This window comes from Zootoca vivipara, chromosome 14, assembly GCF_965207765.1.
Source record: "Zootoca vivipara chromosome 14, rZooViv2.hap1.1, whole genome shotgun sequence".
Classification (NCBI taxonomy): Eukaryota; Metazoa; Chordata; class Lepidosauria; order Squamata; family Lacertidae; genus Zootoca; species Zootoca vivipara.
Genome location: NC_142597.1, coordinates 28,776,783 through 28,799,866, shown reverse-complemented (window position 1 = coordinate 28,799,866; position 23,084 = coordinate 28,776,783). Strand labels below are relative to the sequence as shown.

At 41.4% G+C, this 23,084-nt stretch overlaps 1 protein-coding gene across 6 annotated transcripts in view; it reads right to left on the bottom strand.

The window, feature by feature from the left end:
• Window positions 1-23,084, bottom strand: part of ARHGAP32 (Rho GTPase activating protein 32) — a 211,550-nt gene that overhangs the window by 114,542 nt on the left and 73,924 nt on the right. For all 6 annotated transcript variants that reach the window (XM_088657541.1, XM_088657542.1, XM_035139366.3 and 3 more), the window contains exon 2: window positions 14,211-14,319. In XM_088657541.1, the coding sequence (XP_088513667.1) occupies window positions 14,211-14,319 (109 nt within the window). The remainder of the gene's footprint in view (window positions 1-14,210; window positions 14,320-23,084) is intronic.

Below are 23,084 nucleotides of genomic sequence, written 5' to 3'. Positions count from 1 at the left end.
TCTCTTTGCTGTAATTCTCCTCCCAGGGACAGAAAGGTGTAGCCTTCAAGTGGCCCCTGGTATCCTAGCCATTAACAGAGGCCTAAAGTAATCCCTAAGAATTCTGTATGTTGCTCAGCAGCTTTCCATAAACACATAAAATACTGAACCACAGCATCTGAACAGGAATGTGAACCAGGCGAGAAATATACAATTTAAATGTAGTTGCTTTTCTAAAGAGCACTGAATTATAATTAGATGACATTATTTTTAGTCTAGATATTTCTGGGAGAGGATTTTAGATATATGGCCATTTTTCTGAGATCCTTTTGTGTGTAAGAATGGATCTTTTGTAGAAATTGGAGTTCTTGGTGAAGTCCAGAAATAAACAGTAAATTGCAAGAACTCGGGCCAGGAGGAAGATGAATTTCAAGTAAGTCTTCAAAAGGTTTTATTTATGTAATGATGAATTCAACTAGGAATCAATTCCAGTATGATAGTGAGACAAATAAAAATAAATTCCAGTGAAAAAATCCCAGGACAAGGCCCTGTTTCGACAATTCTTCATCAGCAATGTTTTAATGGTCAGAGTGTACCAAGAAGGCAAACATACTATACATACAGTATAGTATTCACATAAGCCAAATTCTTTTTAAAAAAGAAGAAATAATTTAAGTTCCGTTAGCAAAAAAAGGGGGAAATGAATGGGTAAGAAAAAGGCAGCATAGTCCTTTTATAACTGAACCCTCATAGAAATGCAAATCCAGAAGTAAGTTAACAAGCACAAAATATTATTGTCTACTTTAGTGAAAAATGTGCAAGGGGGATTCCTGCTTATGAGAAAAACACTTTCTAAAATACAAACAAAATATTTTATGAAATGTATTTGACATCCTTTTGTGTTTCTGGTAATGAAAATTCTTTTTAAAAAATAAATCTGAAACAGCTGAATTATTTAACTTTAAAAATTATCTGGCAAGCATCTGTAGTTTCTCTTTTTCACTTTCAATATTTTATGCATCAATGTTCTGTAAAACCTAGTAATTGCATAACAAATCTACTTATGCAAATTATTTACTCCAACTCTTCTCCCTTAATATTACAGCAGTTCCTAACTGTCATTCCAAACTCTGATAAACCAATTACAGCATGATCGAAGTCTGAATACAAGCAATCCCCCCCCCCACACACACATACACTTAGGAGGTGTAAACTTCTGGAGGCCTCTGCACATAAGCAAATATCCGGAACACCCTCTAAAACAGTGTTTCTCAACCACTGTTCCGCGGCACACTGGTGTGCGGCGACGAGAAGGGCGATTTGCATTGTCACGTGCTTGGCGGCCGCCAATATTCAGCGCTGACCCGGCGGAAAGCAATATTTCTCCTCCTCTTTCCCAAAGCTCAGTGCAAACGAGCCTGGCGGCCGCCAATACTCAACACTGACCCGCCGGAAAGCAATATTTGGCAAGTGTTTCTTACAGTCATAATTATAATATAGGGCGGCACAGAGTTAATTTTTTTAACCTTTTTAATGGTGGTGTGCCTCGTGATTTTTTTCACGGAACAAGTGTGCCGTGGCCCAAAAAAGGTTGAGAAACACTGCTCTAAAAAGCCTGTAAATGGCTATTTTCCCCTGCTCTCCAGTGATCTCGCCCACTCTTTCCACACAACTCTCTCTTCAACTACAGGTGAAGCTCTGGGACCCACCGGAGGATGCACAGAAAAGTGGCTGCACAGAAAAGTGGCTGCTTCTGCTATTGTGCTACCATTCGTGTCAGCTGCTAGGTGGGGAGCCTGAGCAGCCAAAACAAAGCCCTGTTGCGCCTCATGAGCCATGAGAACTTCCCAACTACCTTTTGCCATTTCCTGGTTTGAAACTTACTTACTTACTTACTTACTTACTTACTTACTTACTTACTTACTTATTTCCTGGTGCCATGCATATGCACAGTTGACTGTGTGTAAGAGGGGGGACACCTGTACCAGCAAAGAGTTGGATTCAACTTTCAACAGCTTTTGGGGAAATTGAGCCCTGTTTATTGCGAAGGTATCCAACGACTGAATAGTCTATTGCAGTTGACACCAAAATGGGAGGGGCAGCCAGTGCCAGTAATGACAGAATCAGGATTCAATATGACCTTAACAGATTGGCGAACTGGGCCCAAGCTAACAAAATGAATTTCAATAGGGACAAATGTAAGGTGCTGCACTTAGACAGGAAGAACCAGCTGAACAAATGTAAGATGGGGGACAACTGAATTGGCATTCTAGGGGGATACATTTCTCCAGTATGCTGTAGTCTACCCAGTACCCTGCAGAGCTTCAACACTGTTCCCTCTTTCATGGCTGTCATATGCCTTTATTCCAAACATCCCTATGTCCCTTCCCTTTAACCATAACTCTTTGAGGCTGTATGCCTCTTTGCTATTAAGGTCAGGCTCTGCTCTGAGCAAGTGAGACCTTATCAAACAGAAAAGAAACCCAAAGACAACTGCCTTTTAAAAATGGAAATCATTTACAGAGTGAAAAGAGTAGGTTCTAAGCTTAATCCTCAACGTAGTAGCAGCAGCTCAAGCTTCAGGGCAAGATTTGCAGAGACACAGGTGGAGCTTTCACACTACGGGGTTTTCAGCACCCAGCTTCCCACCCAAGTACCGTACTTCATGCCTCCTGAAAAGCTGCTCTGGGAAGTCAGATAAACCCTTTCAAGCAGCCTCTGATGCAGAATAAGGAGCAGCAGTTACTCTGATAAACATCAAAGGTTTTAAAAAGCCATTATGTTATTGCATTAAAGGACTGAGGATACATTCTAAATCTCTTGCCTAGGGGTAAATCTTGGAGAGGAGGGCAAAACATTAAGGCACCTGCTGCATTTCTTTTTCAAGCACTGAGACATATAGACCTCTGGTGGAGCACAAGCACAGCTGATGTTTCCAGTTGGTGCATGGTATCTAGAGGGCTTCACCCATCCCTAGTCTGCTCAGAATTGCTTTGAGGCTTGCCCAGAGAACCAAAGCGCTGTAAAGGCAGCAGCATTTTTGTCTTGCAAACTTTGAGGTTATGCTGACTCTGCCTGATATCTCCCTCTTGGGAGTGGCAGTTATTATTTTGGCTACACCCATAGAACTGAACTGGGATTAGAATATAGGATGATGTTCCTTGCACCCAATAAAGCAAACGTATCGGGGAAAGATGAGGCTCACTGAAGCTGTGTTCCCTGACATTTAGTTTTCAATGTGCATGGAATTCACATACAACTCCCTTGTAGTTTGGGGGCTACCTGACTCCCCTCATCTGCTGTTTGTGTGAATGAGGCTCTGAGTGAAGGTGGATACAATGTAATGGGCTAAATCACAGGAAGCAAAATTGGTGGAGGGATTAAGGATTGCAGCTAGAGAAACAGAAAAGAACAGAAATGGGAAATCATATTTAATTACTAAGACATTTGAACAGATTTTAACTTGCTTTGAACAGATTATAAGCCTGCTTTAACATTTTATCTGCTTTTGACAAAAGTGATTCTCAAGCAGGACTAATACAGTTTGTAGAATATATTAGAAACGAACCCCCTGCATATTTGCAATTAGGCAGGCCTCCTCATGATGCTGTTTTGAACATCTGCTGAAAAGAATTTTGTGTTTTATTGTGCATATTGTTTTAGTAAGTTTTACATTTATTTTTAATGGTATTGTTTTATCCAGCTTCTTTGGGAGGAAGGGTGGGATGCAAATTTAATAAAATAAATAAATGAAAAACACAAACAATAGCAAGACATCAACAGTCTACATTTTCTTTACATAGCCATTCTTACAGAAAAAGTCCACAGAACTCTACATTGACAACCTAGTACTGTAATAAAATTGTTTTCACTGCAGGAAGGAAAAGACAAAAACTACTGGGCTAAAGTTGACCAGGAACAAAGCAATTATGGACAGCTTTACTGTGATGGATAGATGTAATGATGGAGATTTTTCAACGGTGCCTACTAACAGAAGTGAGTACAGTACTGTCTTTTGGTAATATTGTGGAGTTGGAACATTTGACTTCTGTATGTTCATAACATAATTAAATAGCATTAGAATAATGAGCAGCCAGTTAGCTGGAAGTCTATGACATTTATTGCTACGGGTATTATCTTCCCATGATGGTATACAGAAGTGACACAATTCATGTCTAGATTGCTTATGTTCTACAACTGTCATTCAAGACAAGGAGTGGAAAAAGACAGCTGTTAGGGATGCACCATGAATACTGGACAAGTGAAAAGGAGTCAGAAAGCAACGGTGGATCAAGTAACCTGAGAATGCAATGATTCATTAAAAAGTTTTATGAAGTAAGTGGGGTTTGAAAGAGGGCAGGGACAGAGCAAAGTCATGAAGAGAAGTAAGCTACAACATACTCAAGAGAACTGTGTAACAAAATACAGTCTCAAGGCTGTGCTTTATTGTTGTGAGCTGCCTTGGGAGCTCTTTAGAGGGCTGAAAAGGCAGCATATAAAGGTTTCTAGACATAAAATTTACAATCCACTATGTTGTGAGTCCACAGGGGAAGTAGGTTACAGCAATTTCACTACAGCAATTTCAATCACTGTCCCCAAAGACCCCACAATCTAAACGATGTCTAACTCCTTGAGGAAACAATTGGCAGCAAAATAACAGTTCTGTTTAGTCTATGGTCACACCTGCAAGTCATGCTTAACCATGCCTGCCTTCCTTCCCACTTACAGTGCAGGCTCCATGCCATGCTATTACACTGTTTAACAATATCTTACATTATCACAACGTATTCTATAACATACAAGACCTTCCAGTCTCCTCTCCTATAAATAAATGGAAGGGGCTCAATGACTTTCACTTTCCTATCAACATATTAAGCCTCTCCAAGGTAACCATCAAAAATGGCGATGAACACTCATTCTAGATCTGTATGTTATTTTCTTATTTTAGATTAATTTAATAACAGGTAATAAAATGTGCATTACTTCGGCTTCAAATCGGCCTGAACATCAAATTTAAAAAGTCCTTCTTAACCAATTAATTGTGGCATTAGTAACAGTTTTTGAAGCATGTAACTCCTCACAACCATTTGCTGGACATGATTTTGGGGGGGCCCGGGGGGGGGAGGTTGACAGGCTACAGCCAATAGCATAACCAGTTCAGGTGAAAAACAATTAGAATAACCCTACATTTCAAGAGTTAAACAAAAAGTAATACATCAGCTTTGCATGAGCTGTCAGAAGATGTCAATTACAAGACTCATTTGGGAGTGAAATAAAAGCCCTCCGCAAACATGATTTTATTTTTAGGAAGCCTAGTGATGGCAAAATTTGACAGCTGCAGAAGCTAGGTCTTAATTGTCATACAGGAGCCTGCTTTTTTAAAAAAAAATTAATGCAACACTCCCCATGCTGCAACATCTGTTTGTTTTAAAAGACAACAACTCCATACAACTACAATGTTCAGTTTCTAATGGCCTTTCTGCTGTAGTTAATAGTTTGGTTCAACTAAGGATGATGAGATCTTTGAAGTGATCACTAAGGTACATACCAGAAGAGCAACTTCACGGCATAAAATCAATAGGTTTAGAAAAGTAGTATTGCTATGAAGACATTCTGCTCCTCAGTTTACTTTAGTTTCCTAATACAAAAACTTCAGAAGTTGGACATGGCTCTCAGGATTTGATAGTCACTGCCAATATTTCCATATGAAGAACTGTCTTAACTAACAGTCTATACCAGGCATCCCCAAACTGCGGCCCTCCAGCTGTTTTGGCCTACAACTCCCATGATCCCTAGCTAACAGGACCAGTGGTCGGGGAAGATGGGAACTGTAGTCCAAAACATCTGGAGGGCCGAAGTTTGGGGATGCCTGGTCTATACAGTATAGCCTACACACAGAGAGAGGTACTGTGCAGATGCAACCATGTCCCTCCTATGGAGTACATCTGACTCTCAATCACAACTGTTATTTACAGGACTCCTACTTATTTCTGCTGAACAACAAACAAATGTTTTGAGTTTTCTGTACATCACTTTAGGAACTTTAGGTGAAAGTCCATGGTAAATGAAAAATAAAATAATTATTGCCTCTATCTCAAAAGGGATCTTGACTTCAAATCATACTGCCTTTTTTGAAACACAGTAGAAGACTGGAGAGGCATGCCAAACTAACATATACCCTATATTTTTCCTGTGGTGTTATAGACTTCCTCAACCTGATGCCTTTCATCATGATCCATCCTAGATTTATTTAGCTCAAGCCTTTTTATTTAACTGTGCTCGATCTTTGCTAGGATACTAGGAACACCTGCCTGAAGTCACATGAGCAGACAACAGAACAAGTAATAAGCTTGGAAATTTTAACACTAAGAGCCCAGAAAGGGAACAGAAAGCCTCCATAAAACATTCCTCTGCAGTATACATTAACAAAGACAATAATAGCTATACCGAAATCTATTTCTAAAAGAAGAACTAAAATTCCTAGACTACTGTAGTATAAATATAAGAAAGAATGAATCTGCTTACTAGTTAAGAGAGCAGGGCAGCTTGGGTGTATTTCCTATCAACACTTTAGTTAATGTCATTTTTTTCCAGTTAACTGGTTCCTTGAGTAAATGTAAAGGTAAAGGGACCCCTGACCGTTAGGTCCAGACGCGAATGACTCTGGGGTTGCAGTGCTCATCTCGCTTTACAGTACTGGCCGAGGGAGCTGGTGTACAGCTTCCGGGTCATGTGGCCAGCATGACTAAGCCCGCTTCTGGCGAACCAGAGCAGCGCACGGAAACACCGTTTAGCTTCCTGCCGGAGCAGTACCTATTTATCTACTTGCACTTTGATGTGCTTTCAAACTGCTAGGTTGGCAGGAGCAGGAACCGAGCAACGGGAGCTCACACCGTCGCAGGGATTTGAACCGCCGACCTTCTGATCGGCAAGCCCAAGAGGCTCTGTGGTTTAGACCACAGTGCCACTCACGTCCCTTCTGGTTCCTTGAGTAAGATTCTTCTAATGGCGTCTTTTAACTAGAATTGAGTTTGATACATTTCTCCATGAGGTGACATAAACGGGATTGTTGCCTGGGATTTAAATACACAAACAGTGAGAAAGCTACTTTTTATGTTTTTGACCCCAAATACTGTCAACAGTCAATGAGATTTTTTAATCCAAATGAAGTAAAGAACTTCAGAATTTTAAGTTTTGATCATCTGCATTTCTGAAAAATCAAATGTTTAACATACTTTTGGATTTACTTATTTTGTTGTTGTTTTGTTTGTGGGAGTTACAGTGTAATGACAATACAACAATTGAAATCAATTGCCTACCAAATAATATATCTTGCATTGGAAAAGAATTACATTCAATTCACTAAACTAGGTAGGAGGTTTTTTGTGAGATATTTAGCCAAGGGTGTGCTTTAGCCAGGAAGACAAACTGCTTTAGAAGGTTCAGTCCTATTACCCCACCATAAAGCCACGCTACAGCAAATAATCTCTCCTACTTTCTATCAGTGCCAAAAGATGGGTGGGTACTTTGAGACAATGTGAATTTATGTGCAATGCAGCCTTCCTGGTGGAAAGAAATGTACAGCACTGCTCTTCTGCAACAGCCACTAGAAAGCAGTTCCCATCATTACAATAAAGAGATTGTCAGAACGATGAGGAATAGCAATGAAAATGGTCTAGTTCAAATACAGTGATTTTCTTATTAAAAGGTGAAAAGAATGCTTTAATTTTTAATTTAATCTTCAATAAAATGAAGAACTGACTCATCATAAAACAAGAACATAAACAAACAAACAAAAACTGCTGTTGAACCAACTGATAGTTGGCCCACTGTGAGCAATGCCTTGGAGTTCATCTGGGTTTCTCCTAATTGTCACTAAACACCAAGAGCACAGAAAAGTGGGAAACATTTTGACAAAATAAAATTCAGATGTTCCTTACGTTGCTGGAATACTGTTTCCATCCCAAGTTTTGAATGTGGAATTGGATAGGATAGCCTCACTTTTTACTTGCATCTACAGTGGCGATAGTGACCTTGCAAAACTTCAATAACACAGTTCTGGGCATTTCTAGACCCTTTTCAAGTGCAACTCAGTCATAAACTGGCAAATTCAAGCTGTACACAGAAAGTCGGTTAAGTGTTCTTGCACAACAAACTGGTTCCCCACCTTAACTCCTTAAAAAGCAACATCAGGGGAGCATAGCCAACCAACATCTACTTAGAGTTGACCCACTGAAAATAATGGTGCCAAGCTAGCCATATTTATTAATTTCAATGGGTCTACTCAGAGTAGGACTAGCACTGGATACAACCCAGACCTTCCTCAATGAATAAATTGACAAGAAAATGTGCTAGGAAGTACGGTTATAACAATTGCTTGATGCAAGGCCACGTTACCTTGCCATTAGAAAATCAGAATGAGTACTCAATAGTCAACATCTAACTCCTCATAAACATTATGCAGATGAGTCAAGATAAACGGTCAACCAACAGGTCATAGGGGCTGCTTTGGTGTGGTTCACTCCCATGTGTACAATTAAGCAGCTTGTAGTTGAGAGATTTTTCTTCATTAAACATTATATAAAAACTTTATATAGACAGTGGGTTATAAACATTCTTAAATAATTCCAGATCTTTCACAGGCTGCTGCTGCTCCGCCTGTGAGTACTGGGGAGGACCACTCCCCCTGAAGCCCATTTTCCATCTTGGGCCTAGGGGCAGGCCCCATACTCACCAACACAGCTTTATAAGGCTCCAATGAGGCCTCAAGTGTGTGGAGTGGGATGGATGTTTAGTCGGGTGTGGGCAGCTGTTTAATTTTGGTGTGTTTGTAACTTTTACTGTTTTTGTTTTTTATTGTTTTATTAGACCCGGAGGCAGATTCCACGGGGGGGGGGGATGCACTGGGACAACCAATCTTGGTGATCATGGGTACGAGGAGGAGTTACGCTAAGACCAGACCATGTCATTACTGAGAAGGCATGCTTAGTCGTTGTCTGAGGACTATCCCTGCCTCCGGGTCTGGTCTTGACTGGACGGATACTAGAATCAGCAAGGGATACCCACATGACCTGAAGGTTCTGCTGTGCAATGCCAGGTCAATGATCCATAAGACCACTGTCATCCATGACTTGATCGTGGATGGAGGACTTGACCTGGCATGTGTAACAGAGACTTGGTTGGATGAAGCAGATGGGCCTGTCCTTGCCACTGCTTGTCCACCAGGTTTCTCTTACGCACAGCAACCCAGGCCTTGTGGTCGGGGAGGGGGAGTTGCAGTGATTTTTAGGAAGTCATTAGTTTGCACCAGGCGTCCTACTAGAAAGACCCAGTTCTCTGACTGCATTTTCTGGAAGTTGAGCAATAGGGGCAGTACAGGATTCCTTTTGGTGTACTGACCTCCCTGCTGCACCAAGGATTCCCTGCCCGAGCTGCTTCAGGTCGTGGCGGGTGTTCTCCTAGTTTGGCTGTCCTAGGGGATTTTAACATCTACGCCGACACGACCTTACAAGGGGCTGCTTGGGAATTCATGGAAAGCATGGCCTCCATGGTTCTGTCCCTGAATAAGTCTGGGCCAACTCATAGCCGTGGGCATGCCTTGGACCTGGTGTTCACCTCTATGGATGTTGGTGATCTGACATTAAGTGAAAGTGAAACTAAAGAAGTGCCATGGTCAGATTACTTCCTGGTGCAACTGGACTTCTCCGTGACTCTTACCCTCCGCAAGGAGGTGGGACCGATTCGGATGGTCCGCCCCCGCCACTTAATGGATCCAAATGGTTTCCAGAAAGTGGTAGAGGATGTTTCATCCCATGCTGATGGCCTTTCAGTTGATTCCTGGTGGCCCGCTGGAATGTGGAATTAACCAGGGCTATTGACTGTTTGGCTCCGAAGCGCCCTCTCCGATTGCATGGAGCCCGGACAGCCCCATAGTTTTCCACGGATCTGAGGGCAATGAAACAATCGCTGAGACGGCTAGAGTGCCGGTAGTGGATAACTCATTCTGAATCTGACCGGACACGGGTTAGAGCTCAATGTCGAGCCTACCAATTGGTGATAGCGACGACAAAGAAGACTTTCTTCACCGCCTCTATTGCATCTGCGGAAAACAGCAGCAGGAGACTCTTTCAGGTGGTTCGCAATTTAGCGGAACCACCTGCTCCATCAGGGCCTAGTACAGGCCACATGATCTCCTGCAATGATTTTGCAAAGTTTTTTGCAGATAAAGTCGCTCAGATTCAGGAAGAGGTAGACTCCACCGTGGGAGCAGGGATGGGGCGGGAGAGTGCTAGAGTCCTGTCTAGTCAAGTTGTGTGGGATCAATTTCAATCTGTTACCTCCGAGGATGTGGACAGGCTGCTTGGACGATTGAAACCAACCACCTGTCTCCTTGATCCTTGCCCATCCTGGCTTATAAAAACTAGCCGGGAAGAGCTGGGCGATGGGCTCCGCAGCGTGGTGAATGCTTCTCTCTGTGAGGGAGCCTTCCCAGACCCACTGAAAGGCGGTTATCAAACCGCTTCTTAAAAAACCATCTTTAGATACGGCCAATATGGCCAACTATCGCCCAGTCTCAAATCTTCCATTCTTGGGCAAGGTGATTGAGCGAGTGGTGGCTGAACAACTCCAGGCACACCTGGAAGAAGCGGACCATTTGGATCCCTTCCAGTCGGGATTCATGCCTCATCATGGGACTGAAACTGCCTGTCGATTATCTCCGGCAGGTTAGGGACAAAGGTGAGAGCTGTTTCCTATTTCGGCTGGATCTCTCAGCGGCTTTTGATACCATCGACCACAACATCCTTCTGGACTGTCCAGAGGGGCTGGGAGCTGGGAGCACTGTTATACAGTGGTTCCGCTCCTTCCTCCTGGGCCGTGTTCAGAAAGTGGTGGGGGGGGATGAGTGTTCAGACCCCTGGGCTCTCACTTATGGAGTGGGTTCTGTCCTCTCCCCCACGCTTTTCAACATCTACATGGAGCTGCTGAGAGAGATCATCAGGGGGGTTGGGCTGGGTGTTCATCAATATGCGGATGATACCCAGCTCTACCTCTCTTTCAAATCAGAACCAGTGATGGCGGTGAAGGTCCTGTGTGAGTGTCTGGAGGCGGTTGGAGGCTAACAGATTGAGGTTGAATCCTGACAAGACAGAAGTACTGTTTGTGGGGGACAGGAGGCGAGTGGGACCAGGACAGCCTGGGAGTCACTTTGGACTCACATATGTCCATGGAGGCGCAGGTCAATTCTGTGTCCAGGGCAGCTGTTTAGCAGCTTCATCTGGTATGCAGGCTGAGACCCTACCTGCCCGTGGACTGTCTCACCAGAGTGGTGCATGCTCTAGTTATCTCCTGCTTGTACTACTGCAATGAGCTCTACATAGGGGTACCTTTGAAGGTAACCCGGAAACTAAAATTAATCCAGAATGCAGCAGCTAGACTGGTGTCTGGGAGCGGCCGTTGAGACCACATAACACCAGTCTTGAAAGACCTACACTGGCTCCCAGTACATTTCAACACAATTCAAAGTATTGGTGCTGACCTTTAAAGCCCTAAACGGCCTCGGTCCAGTATATCTGTAGGAGCGTCTCCACCCCCATCGTTCTACCCGGAAACTGAGGTCCAGCGCCGAGGGCCTTCTGGCAGTTCCCTCGCTGCGAGTAGCCAAGTTACAGAGAACCAGCCAGAGGGCCTTCTCGGTAGTGGCACCCACCCTGTGGAACGTCCTCCCACCAGATGTCAAAGAGAACAACCACCACCAGACTTTTAGAAGACATCTGAAGGCAGCCCTGTTTAGGGAAGCTTTTAATGTTTGATGGATTACTGTATTTTAATATTTTGTTGGAAGCTGCCCAGAGTGAACGGGGTATAATTATTATTATTATTATTATTATTATTATTATTATTATTATTATTATTATTATTTTCCGCCTATCCACAAGGTAAGTATCTTAAGTGAGCCATAGGAAGCAATAAATCTCTCACATTATCTCCAGTTCTTCCAACAAACCCTGTGGCACAGAACTAAGGGGTGTGGGTGTAGGTGTGTAACCATTTCACCATCAAACACAAGTCTATGAGATATCAAAAGTAAAACTGCTGTGACGCCTTCAAGACTACCTGATTATAGCATATGCTTTCATTAACTAACTGGAATCCACTAAATCAGATGCAGCAACCTATAAAGTACTGCATGTTAGCCTAAGAGGTAGTGGCCTGCCCAAGGGCACCCATTTTGCAAAGCAATGTAGAATATACAGTAGAACCTCGGTTTATGAACACCTCGGTTTACGAATTTTCGGTTTACGAACGCCACGGAACCATCTGGAACAGATTAATTCACTTTCCATTACTTTCAATGGGAAAGTTCACTTCAGTTTATGAACGCTTCAGTTTATGAACAGACCTCCGGAACCAATTACACCCATGCTTCGGGTTAAGTACGCTTCAGGTTGAGTATTCCGCGGACCCATCTGAAACGGATTAATCCACTTTCCATTACTTTCAATGGGAAAGTTCGCTTCAGTTTATGAATGCTTCAGTTTAAGTACTCCACGGACCATCTGGAACAGATTAATCCACTTTCCATTACTTTCAATGGGAAAGTTCGCTTCACTTTATGAACGCTTCAGTTTATGAACAGATCTCCGGAACCAATTGTGTTCATAAACCGAGGTACCACTGTATTCACTTTTTTAATTCAGAGAAACAAACAATCAGCTCAAATAAGGTTTACCACCACCCCCCCAAAAAAGTTGCATTGCTATGAGTTGTATTTACTATGGATACAAGTAAAAAGTGGTTTTCCCAGTAGTGATGTATGGAAGTGAGAGCTGGACCATAAAGGCTGATCGCTGAAGAATTGATGCTTTTGAATTATGGTGCTGGAGGAGACTTTTGAGAGTCCCATGGACTGCAAGAAGATCAAACCTATCCATTCTTAAGGAAATCAGCCCTGAGTGCTCATTGGAAGGACAGATCGTGAAGCTGAGGCTCCAATACTTTGGCCACCTCATGAGAAGAGAAGAATCCTTGGAAAAGACCCTGATGTTGGGAAAGATTGAGGGCACTAGGAGAAGGGGACGACAGAGGACGAGATGGTTGGACAGTGTTCTCGAAGCTACGAACATGAGTTTGACCAAACTGCGGGAGGCAGTGCAAGACAGGAGTGCCTGGCGTGCTCTGGTCCATGGGGTCACGAAGAGTCGGACACGACTAAACAACAACAACAAGTAAAAAGCATATATGGGCAGGGACTGGTTTGAGAAGGAAATGGTATAGGATGGGCCTAACTACAGAACAGAGCTAGAATAGTAGGGGTGCCCCTCACTTCAGCATGTGGCAAGCTCTTTTTACCATCGAGCCCAAGGAGAAAACTAGAACAGCTACTGCTATGGGAAGCAAGCAGAGCTCAGCATTCACACCTTTTAAGTCCAAAAATGGACTTAAAAGAACCTTCATCCCTCACTTTTCACATTTTCCAAATGCTGCTTGTGAATTAAGCATGAGTGAGGGAGAAATTTTAATTGTCGACTGGTGAGTTTTGAGGGAACTCCTGTAAAGCTCTGAAAACAGCCTACTGGAAAAAAACAGACCAAATTAATCTTATGTTAATCATTTTTACATAAGTTATGTTTCAATGACCATTTTCCACTAGAAAAAAGGAGGAAAAATCACACATTACGGATCCTAGCTTAAAGAGAGCTTAATGCAAATTCAAAGTCATTGCAACATTATGGAACATTTAAACGATCACTAGAAATGCTTCAAGGCATGTATTCATGGAACAGAATCACCAGGCATCATCATCATCTCCTTCTCACTATTGGTATACAATGGTACCTCGGTTTATGAACTTAATTCGCTCTTAAACCGAAACCGTTCTTAAACCGATGCACGCTTTCCCTAATGAGGCCTCCGGCCGCCAGTGCCCTTCCACCGTCCGGCTTCCGTTCTTAGACCGAGGTAAAGATCGCAAACCAGGACACTACCTCCGGTTTTGCAGAGTTCGTAAACCAAATTGTTCTTAAACAGGACTGTTCTTAAACAAGGTACCACTGTATATCCAAAGAATGGAATGTGTTGCACAATACTCAATTTTATAAATATGGTCTACGTGGGATGGTTTTTTTTGGGGGGGGGGGCGGAAGAGAGGCAGTAAAACAACACTCTATAAACCAGTGAACAGCATTTCAAGGACTACAGACAACAATGCATGAAAGAAATTGAAACTTTACCATTGCACTGAGAGTCTCTTCCCAATCTGGTCTTTCACGGGGATGAATGCTTCTCTGAAGTTCTGGCACAAAATCATCCTCTTCTGCATGCAAAGAGGACTTCATCATCCTGGAGTAAAATGATGTAGTCATTAGATAAATTCCACATTTTGAGCAAGTTTTGATCATTTTGAACGTTATGATACTTTAAATGCACCTATCTCTTCTTGCGAACCTGCTCTATCTTTTTTCTTTTTTAAATTTCTAAACCTGTTTGTAAACTCTAGAAAGCTCTTATCCTAATAACAGCAATCAATTTCCAGAACTACTGTTTGAAACACATTTGTTCAAGGGAAGATTTGTTTTCAGGCTGCCTAACTTTAACTCACAGATCCATTAACTACACTACCATAATTTCTGCAGATGACACTTTAAGCCAACTTTGCAAATAAATCCACAAACGTCCATGTTAGTCTTCCTCTGCACAGTACATAATACATAACTTTTGTAAAATGTTTTTGCCTACTTAGTTACCTGCTGCAGGCCATGGAGCAAATGGCTGTTTAAAGCCTGCTATGTGGCATTCTTTCACCAAGTTTCACTTCTGTATTAATCAAGGGTTTTAGACTGTTGAATGTCCTGCTATGTGGCATTCTTCCACCAAGGTTTTACACTATACACATCTCCTTACACTATACACGTCTCTTAAAGTACTTCCCTTATAAATATGAATTTTCCAATTTTCTCTTCACAATTGTGAGGTAAAAGTAGATATATTAGACTTATTACACAGTGTGCTGGGGCCCAGCCTGACAATTTAATATTATTATTTTTTTACAGTAATTTCACCAGCATGAAATGGAAAAGAGGGGAGGTGGTATCTAGGCAATATATTGAACTGTACAACAGAAACGTCAACTCTGGTAAAATGGCAACACCACATACGTTCACGCTACCACAGATTAAAGAGTCATAAGTAGGTAGCATTCACAATTTAAAAGGTTTTTCAAAGATTCCTTCATGTTTTGTTTTCTTTAGTTTTGTTCCATTTATGTACATGCATCTTGCACAAGGTCTCTCAAACCGTTTCCAACCTTCAGGGGCTATAGACGACATAGGTATATTAATCACTGCCACATATGACAGTTATCTCCATTCTGGCAATGCTAAGACTCATGTCTATCTTAGGGCACATCACAGAATGCTGACAGATTGCCCCCGTCATGGTTTCTTAATGGGTTTGGACTTTTTGTATGAATTCAAATATGGTCATTTGGTGAACTAAGATTCTCACATCAGAAGGATACTTGTCCATTTGTAAAGTAGCCCATTCCTTCATATCTTCATTTATTACATGTCATGCTTGAGCTTAGTTATACTTCCCACAGGAGTCAGTAGGTAGTTTAATCTTATTGTTCCCCTTCTGGTTCAAATATAGGAGTTCTGACTACTGTTAATTATTTAGTTATGCAATACTTCTGCAGAGGATTTTTCATCCAAATTGATGAGATTCCAAGGCAATAGTTTATCTGCATAAAATTTTCATAAAGATCTGGACCTGGATTCATAAGCTAAAACTACAGATATTAAGTCTGAACAACTTGTGCCTTTTTGTCTTTAACCCCACAAATTGCTCCACAAGGTTGGGGGACCCTACAGAGCAGGTTTTGTGTATGTTGGAACTGCTGGAGAAGAGAAACTTTGAGTGATGCTACACATGAAGATTTCAATTGAGCAAGTAGGCAGACATAATTGGATGCCACTCAATATATACTGCTGCATTAGAAGAACAGGTATGTGATTGGTGCAGCCATCTCCTAGACTCCCTATCAGCAACATAAGGCCCTCAATCTCACTCAATGAGGCCACGCCCCCCACACCCCCACTGTGCCTTCATTACCTTCCAATAGCAATCACATCACAATATGCTTTCCTATTACAACAGAGCTGTCACCTTGCAAAAAGCAAAGTAAGAGAGATTGGCAGAAGCCCAACAACAGTGAATGGTGGCTAGGTGGCTGCCATTTCCAAAAACAATATGTAGTTTTAAAATTGTGTTTTATCCTTTTTCCCATATCTGGTAATGCCACTCAATTATTTCTTCAATTTCTTAATTAAAGGAAATGGATACAATCTTGCTAACAAACATGATACATTACATTTTTGTTCTCTGTTGTCTTTAGAACTGAATTCTCTTGTGCAAGGCCACTACTTAAAATCAATGTGGCTTGTTCAGAAGTTCCAGTTTCTCTGGAGTGTTCCCATTAATTTATATTCATATTTGAAGAGGTGACCTTTAAGACTACATAACTCATTAAGTCAAATAATGAAAGGGTATTAGTCACAGCTTCCTGTGCCCACTGGCTTGCATTATAACAAAATCAAACAAGAACAGTTAAGTCTTATTTCTGGTTGTCACAAATTTCCTTGTTTTTAGAGAGGACCTACATATCACTTGCATGCTTACATCCACATTAACACTCCTTGCCACTAGCCACGTGACTATCATTTCTTTAAATAAAACATTCAGGTGTCAGATGTCAAAACACACAGGTGTGAAGGACCTTTTACCAGCTTCAGCTGGTACAACAGAGGAGGCGTCTCACTGGCTAGTTATCAGCTACTTCCCTCACCTGAGAGATGGATGAGAGATGGGAAGGGGCCTCTAAGGCAGGGGTGAGTTAACTGGGTTACTGTTGGCAGTTTACATAGCTTGCTTTTTGAATAAGTAACACTTAACATATTAACCCTTCACAGACAAAGCCATGGTGCTTGCCACTTCACTGTTGGTCTTGAGGTGTGGTAGCAAGGAATCCTGTATGCATTGCTGTATGCAAGTCTCTTGATATAGCTCTTTTTTAAACTGCTGAATTTATTTATATTTTGGGGCAGAATATAATTATTGATTCATAAAGTAAGAATAAACTGCCTCAAGGTTTCTACAATCATGCGGTATACAAACCCAGTTAAATAAAATAAATTATCAACCTAATCCATAGCTGCCAAGTTTTCCCTTTTCTCGCGAGGAAGCCTATTCAGCATAAGGGAAAATCCCTTAAAAAAAGGGATAACTTGGCAGCTATGACCTAATCACTTCTGAAGGGCCTAGACTCTAGAGCCTAAGATCTAAAAATGGGTTCTCTCACAGTTATGTAAGTCTCACTTAAAACAATGGATCTTTCCATTCAGCCATTGGCAGGGAAGAGACAATGAGCCTTAGAGTTATTCTCAATCTCTTCCTGGATTCTATCCTAGCAAATTATCTGAAAAGAGGGTCCTAGCAACTGCACTACACTACTTCCCTGAAAATGCACTCTCTTTTTCAAGTATTGTTTTGCAAAAGATGGAAACTTGTTTCAATGCCTACCAAGGAATCTATTTAAACCAACTACAGTGGTACCTCGGGTTACAAATGCTTCAGGTTACAAATGCTTCAGGTTACAAACTCCACTAACCTCAGGTTAAGAACTTTGCTTCAGGAAGAGAATAGAAATCGTGCTCCGGTGGCACGGCGGCAGCAGGAGGCCCCGTTAGCTAAAGTGGTGCTTCAGGTTAATATCAGTTTCAGATTAAGAACGGACCTCTGGAACTAATTAAGTTCTTAACCAGAGGTACCACTGTACTATGAAAGAAAGGTCAAAGCTTTCTAGGTCTGCTGACAAAAAGAGAATAACTTTCTAGGCTTTGTCCTACTCTAAATATTCCAATAAACTTTTTCTGTCCAGTAATCTCCCAAGGGCAAGTCTAACCATCTTTAAATACAGAACATGAAATAACTGCAGTCCCAAATTTAACCTTGATATGCCAATCTACCGGTAGTGAAACACAAACACTGATTGAGACCCCTGTATCAGCAAAGCTATTTTTTGAATATACTGGTTACCAAGGTAATCCTGAGAGGATCCCTTGATTAAATGATTTCAATATGATTTTCACTGTATTCTCCCTCCCACTCCTTTTGCTATCCACATTAACAAAATACTTGGCTCTAAAACTAGTTTTGAAGCAGATTTGTGGAAGCACAGGTATATTTCATCTTGAAATGTACCTTCCTTATATAGCCTCATGCATGTACTGTACTTTTTGATCCTGTAATGTTTGTTCCATTTGGCTGTCTACCATCCAGTGTGATGGCTAACTGGATATGACCAAAGTAACTAGCCTGTGCTAACGTTTGTCTGCTTATTGTTAAGTGAACACTTCTGAGGTTAACTTCTCTATGAACAGGCTGAAAATATTCAAAATGGAAAATGGTAATATTAATAAATCTTCCACTAAAGAAAATAAGTAAAATTTGCTGTCTTTTCATATGTGAGCCACTCTGTGATCTTTGGATGAGGGGTGGTATACAGATTTAATAAATAAATAAAACAAAAATACTCCTCAATCATTCCTGGAAAAGCAAAGTGCAGACTGGATGTGGGAAGACTCTGCATCCTATTTTACAATATTCTTTGTTGCTTTTACTGCAACTGACTAACACAGCAACCCCTTTTGCACTTATTTATGTCATTTATACCCCCTCTTTCCTCTGAGGAGCTCAATGTGGCATACGTGGTTCTCTAGCAAGTCCGTTTTACCCTCACAACAACCCTGTGAGGTAGAATAGGTTGAGAGATAGTGGCTGGCCCAAAGTCACCCAGTGAGAGTGCCATGACTTAGTGATATGAACCAAGGTCTCCTGGGGCCTAGTCAGATATACTCGCCACTGCAATTCACTGCTCTCAATAAGAAGAAATGATGTTCTGGATTTATCTAGATCAGGCATCCCCAAACTGCGACCCTCCAGATGTTTTGGCCTACTACTCCCATGACCCCTAGCTAACAGGACCAGTGGTCAGGGAAGATGGGAATTGTAGCCCAAAACATCTGGAGGGCTGAAGTTTGGGGATGCCTGATCTAGATGGTCATAAAAGAAAACACGTTCTTAATGTTCAATGCTGTTTGTGCACAGGGGAAGGCAATTTCAGGAGACCTATGATTACACCTGTGTCAGCCTATTACCTCTCTTAAGCATACGGTTATGCTCATTAAACATACTGAACGATATAAAAAACAACCCTGAATTCAATACCGAAGGTCGCTCAAGTTATCATCCAGTTGCTTCTTGTCATGCATGCAACTGGGTAAGAATTTAATACTAATTACTATGATTCCTTGAAATGCTCAAGTCTTTATGACAAGGTATTAAAGTTTTACTAAATTCCAATTAATAGACTGATGGAAGGGGGAGGTAAAACAATACCCTGGTAATAAATCAGTAGCTTAGTTTTAAGAGGGCAAGTCTTAATTCACATTCCCCTCCTATTGGTTGCAAATTAAAACAACCTACTTTCAAGAGGATTTGGCCATTAGCAATACGCTTAACTGCAAGCCACTAACCTGATTGCCTACAAAAGCAGAACAGACACAAATGCAGAGGTTGAAATTTCCCCTGAGCTGTCTTCCCACGCAACACAGCAAACAAACATAAGGGAAAGTGCTACTTATGAAGAAAGATGTGTAAGGTCACCTCAAAGAGATATTTGGAAGATCACTATCGAATGCATAAGTCAGTCTGTTTTCCTTCTTTTGCTACGACAAATAACCCTGAGGGTGCATTCCAAAAAGCCTACCTCAATTCAGTTCACATCCATTTGTATCGTGAACAGAAAACCTGCCCTGGCCACAAAGTGTAACACTTCTTTTCCCCCCTAATGGTCCTTCTCATTTCTATTAGTCCCACATTAATGCCATCCATGGTGCAAATAGTGCAAGAGAAGTTGGAGGGCATTTCTCTGGTGACATGTGTGAAAACAACAACACCTGGATGTGTTTTGCTAGCTAAGAAGGATGAGACCAATGATCACAGCAATGTCACAAGGCATGACATTGCACCACCATCACTAGCAGATATGCTAGCACAAATATTTGAGATCAAGATGCCAGTTAGGTTAACATTTCTCTCCAATCCACACTGCCTTGTGCTAGAGGCAGACATATTTCAATATGACCCTTTTAATTATTCTGAGTTGTACTGTGGATAATGAAAATGTTTTCCTGAGCAGAAATAAAAAACTTCAAAGCCTTGGGACTGCATATTACAGACCCAATTCACAACGCTTAAAAAAAATTTTTTAAAAAAAGTGGAGGGGGAGAGGCTAGGATCATTCTAACTGGTCCATGGGTACTTAAATAATTTCACTTGAAAGCCTGGAATGTAGCATAGAATAGTAACTGTCATGGTTGGCCCTGTTTTTATCTTTGAAAAAAATTATCTCAGAACCCATTAAAAAGTGCTAGAAGAACAATCATTTATGCTGATGCTAGTGAAGGAAAGCAAATAATGAACTGGCCCTGCTATTAGCCTTACACAAGAAATGAGGCATTGTTGAAAGCAAACTGAGGCAGTCTTCATTACTTAAAAGAAACTAAGGAAAACAGGCATAACCAATTTGTTTCAAGCTCAGGATTAATTTATTAATTGGATCAGGAAAGTTTGAGAAATCAACAAGAACAATATTTTCAGAAAAATTAACAGCTAACAATTAAGTTATGCAAATATAAATGTGCAGAAGTAATTCCTGTTCCATTTTCCCAAGTACATAATTTCTTATGGCCGCATTAAAGATTTCAACCAAAGAAGGCCCAGTTCGTAGTTCACATTCATGTTGCAAAATGGACTGGCCATTTCCCTCACTAATAGCCCTTTCAAACTAATGCACTAAAAGTTTCTGGACCACAAAAAATGTACTAGCCTGCTTACAAGACCACTAACAAATATAGTTATTTGTGACATAATTAAACGCCTGAAAGAACAGAACAAACCACTTTGCTGTTTGCAATGTGTTCCCTACTTGGTTTCACAAATTTTTACCACCCAGGGGTTATTTTATAAGCCAATTTTAATTAATTATTTTATGGCATTTATATTGTGCTTTAAAAATATCATTTCTAAGCAATGTATATACAAACATTTGCCATACGAAGAATAATAAAAATTCATCGTAAAACCAAACATAAACCCAAACCCTACAATGCAAACTGTAACTGCCAGCCTCCCTGCAAATGTAATAAAGAAAAGCAGCCCAGAAAGTAGCCTGGTAAACTAGTTTCTAAAACAGCAGAAGGAGATTATAAGAATAATGTCACAACCACTAAATTGATATGCATAAAGGAGAGTGGGAACATGTGAAGAAAAAAACAATCTGAAAGAAAAAACACACTTGACAAGAAAAAGAATGAGCCATTTTGGGTCATTCAGGCAGTCTACGGCAGGCTTCCTCAAACTCGGCCCTCCAGATGTTTTGAGACTACAATTCCCATCATCCCTGACCACTGGTCCTGCTAGCTAGGATCATGGGAGTTGTAGGCCAAAAACATATGGAGGGCCAAGTTTGAAGAAGCCTGGTCTACGGGTAGGTCAAGGAACAATTTTCACAGAATATAATTTCCCAAAAACATCGTTAGCATGTTTTATTATTTACTACAGAAAAATGGTCCACTTGCACATCAGGTTACAGGAAAACTTATTGGAACTGCTGTATGTCTAGAGCAGTTAGTGGTGATGAGCGAAGTGCCAGGACTTTTAAAATGTGATCAATTATCTATTGTAGCTTCCTGCTAAGACCAAAACCAATAGTGAATCATGAGTTAATTAATACCAGGATATCTCATGCTAATCTGATATTCACTCAACAGATTATTATTATTATTATTATTATTATTATTATTATTTTATTATACCACCACCCTTCATACAAGAATCACACGGTGGTTTGCTATATAAAACACGAAAATGCATAACATGGTAACAAACAAAAACAATTCCCCCCCGCCAGTTTCAAAGGTCATATATTGTTTAAGTAAAGGTAAAGGTAAAGGGACCCCTGACCATTAGGTCCAGTCGTGACCGACTCTGGGGTTGCGGCGCTCATCTCGCATTATTGGCCGAGGGAGCCGGCATACAGCTTCCAGGTCATGTGGCCAGCATGACAAAGCCGCTTCTGGCGAACCAGAGCAGCACACGGAAACGCCGTTTACCTTCCCACTGTAGCGGTCCCTATTTATCTACTTGCACTTTGAGGTGCTTTCGAACTGCTAGGTTGGCAGGAGCTGGGACCGAGCAACAGGAGCTCACCCCGTCGCAGGGATTCGAAACACCGACCTTCTGATCGGCAAGCTCTAGGCTCTGTGGTTTAACCCACAGCGCCACCTGCGTCCCCATTAATTAATTAATTAATTAATTAATTAGCCAAAGGCTACTTGCAAATTGCAACATACCTCAATATAATAAGCAGTTCTATTAGTAATTCACAGCAGGAGGAAAAGCAACATTTGAGAGAAGAGGGGCATTCGTGAAAATTGTTACTCCTTTTCGATATTTACTTCTGCAGTTACCGTATTTTTCCGTGTATAACACGCCCCTGTGTATAAGGGGACTGCAAATTAAGAAAACGGGGAGAGATTGCTGAGAGTTGTTGAGCTTTTGGGGGGAAGGATTGCCGAAAAGAGCTCACCTGTTGGAGCTACGCTGCCACTTGCATCCATCTCAAAAAGCCAGCTATCGTCTGTCCCCTCACCAGCAGAAACCACCAATCGCCCTCCCAATTGCTGCAGCGACAGCCAATCAGCAAGAGCCCTTGCTGCAGCCATCAATAACACGCCCAAGAGTCACAGACAATCTCTGGCTCACGGAAGCAACCAGTCCCAGGTCACTCCTATGCACTACTCGTGTATAAGACGACCCCAAATTTTAACATTATTTTTAAATTAAAAAATCCTCGTCTTATACACGGAAAAGTATGGTAGTTTCCCTACTGCAATTCCATCATTTCTATGTAAATATAATAATATATGATTTCTTCCCACACACTCCTGCTATTCTACCTGAACTTTAAAAGAAACCTAGGCCAT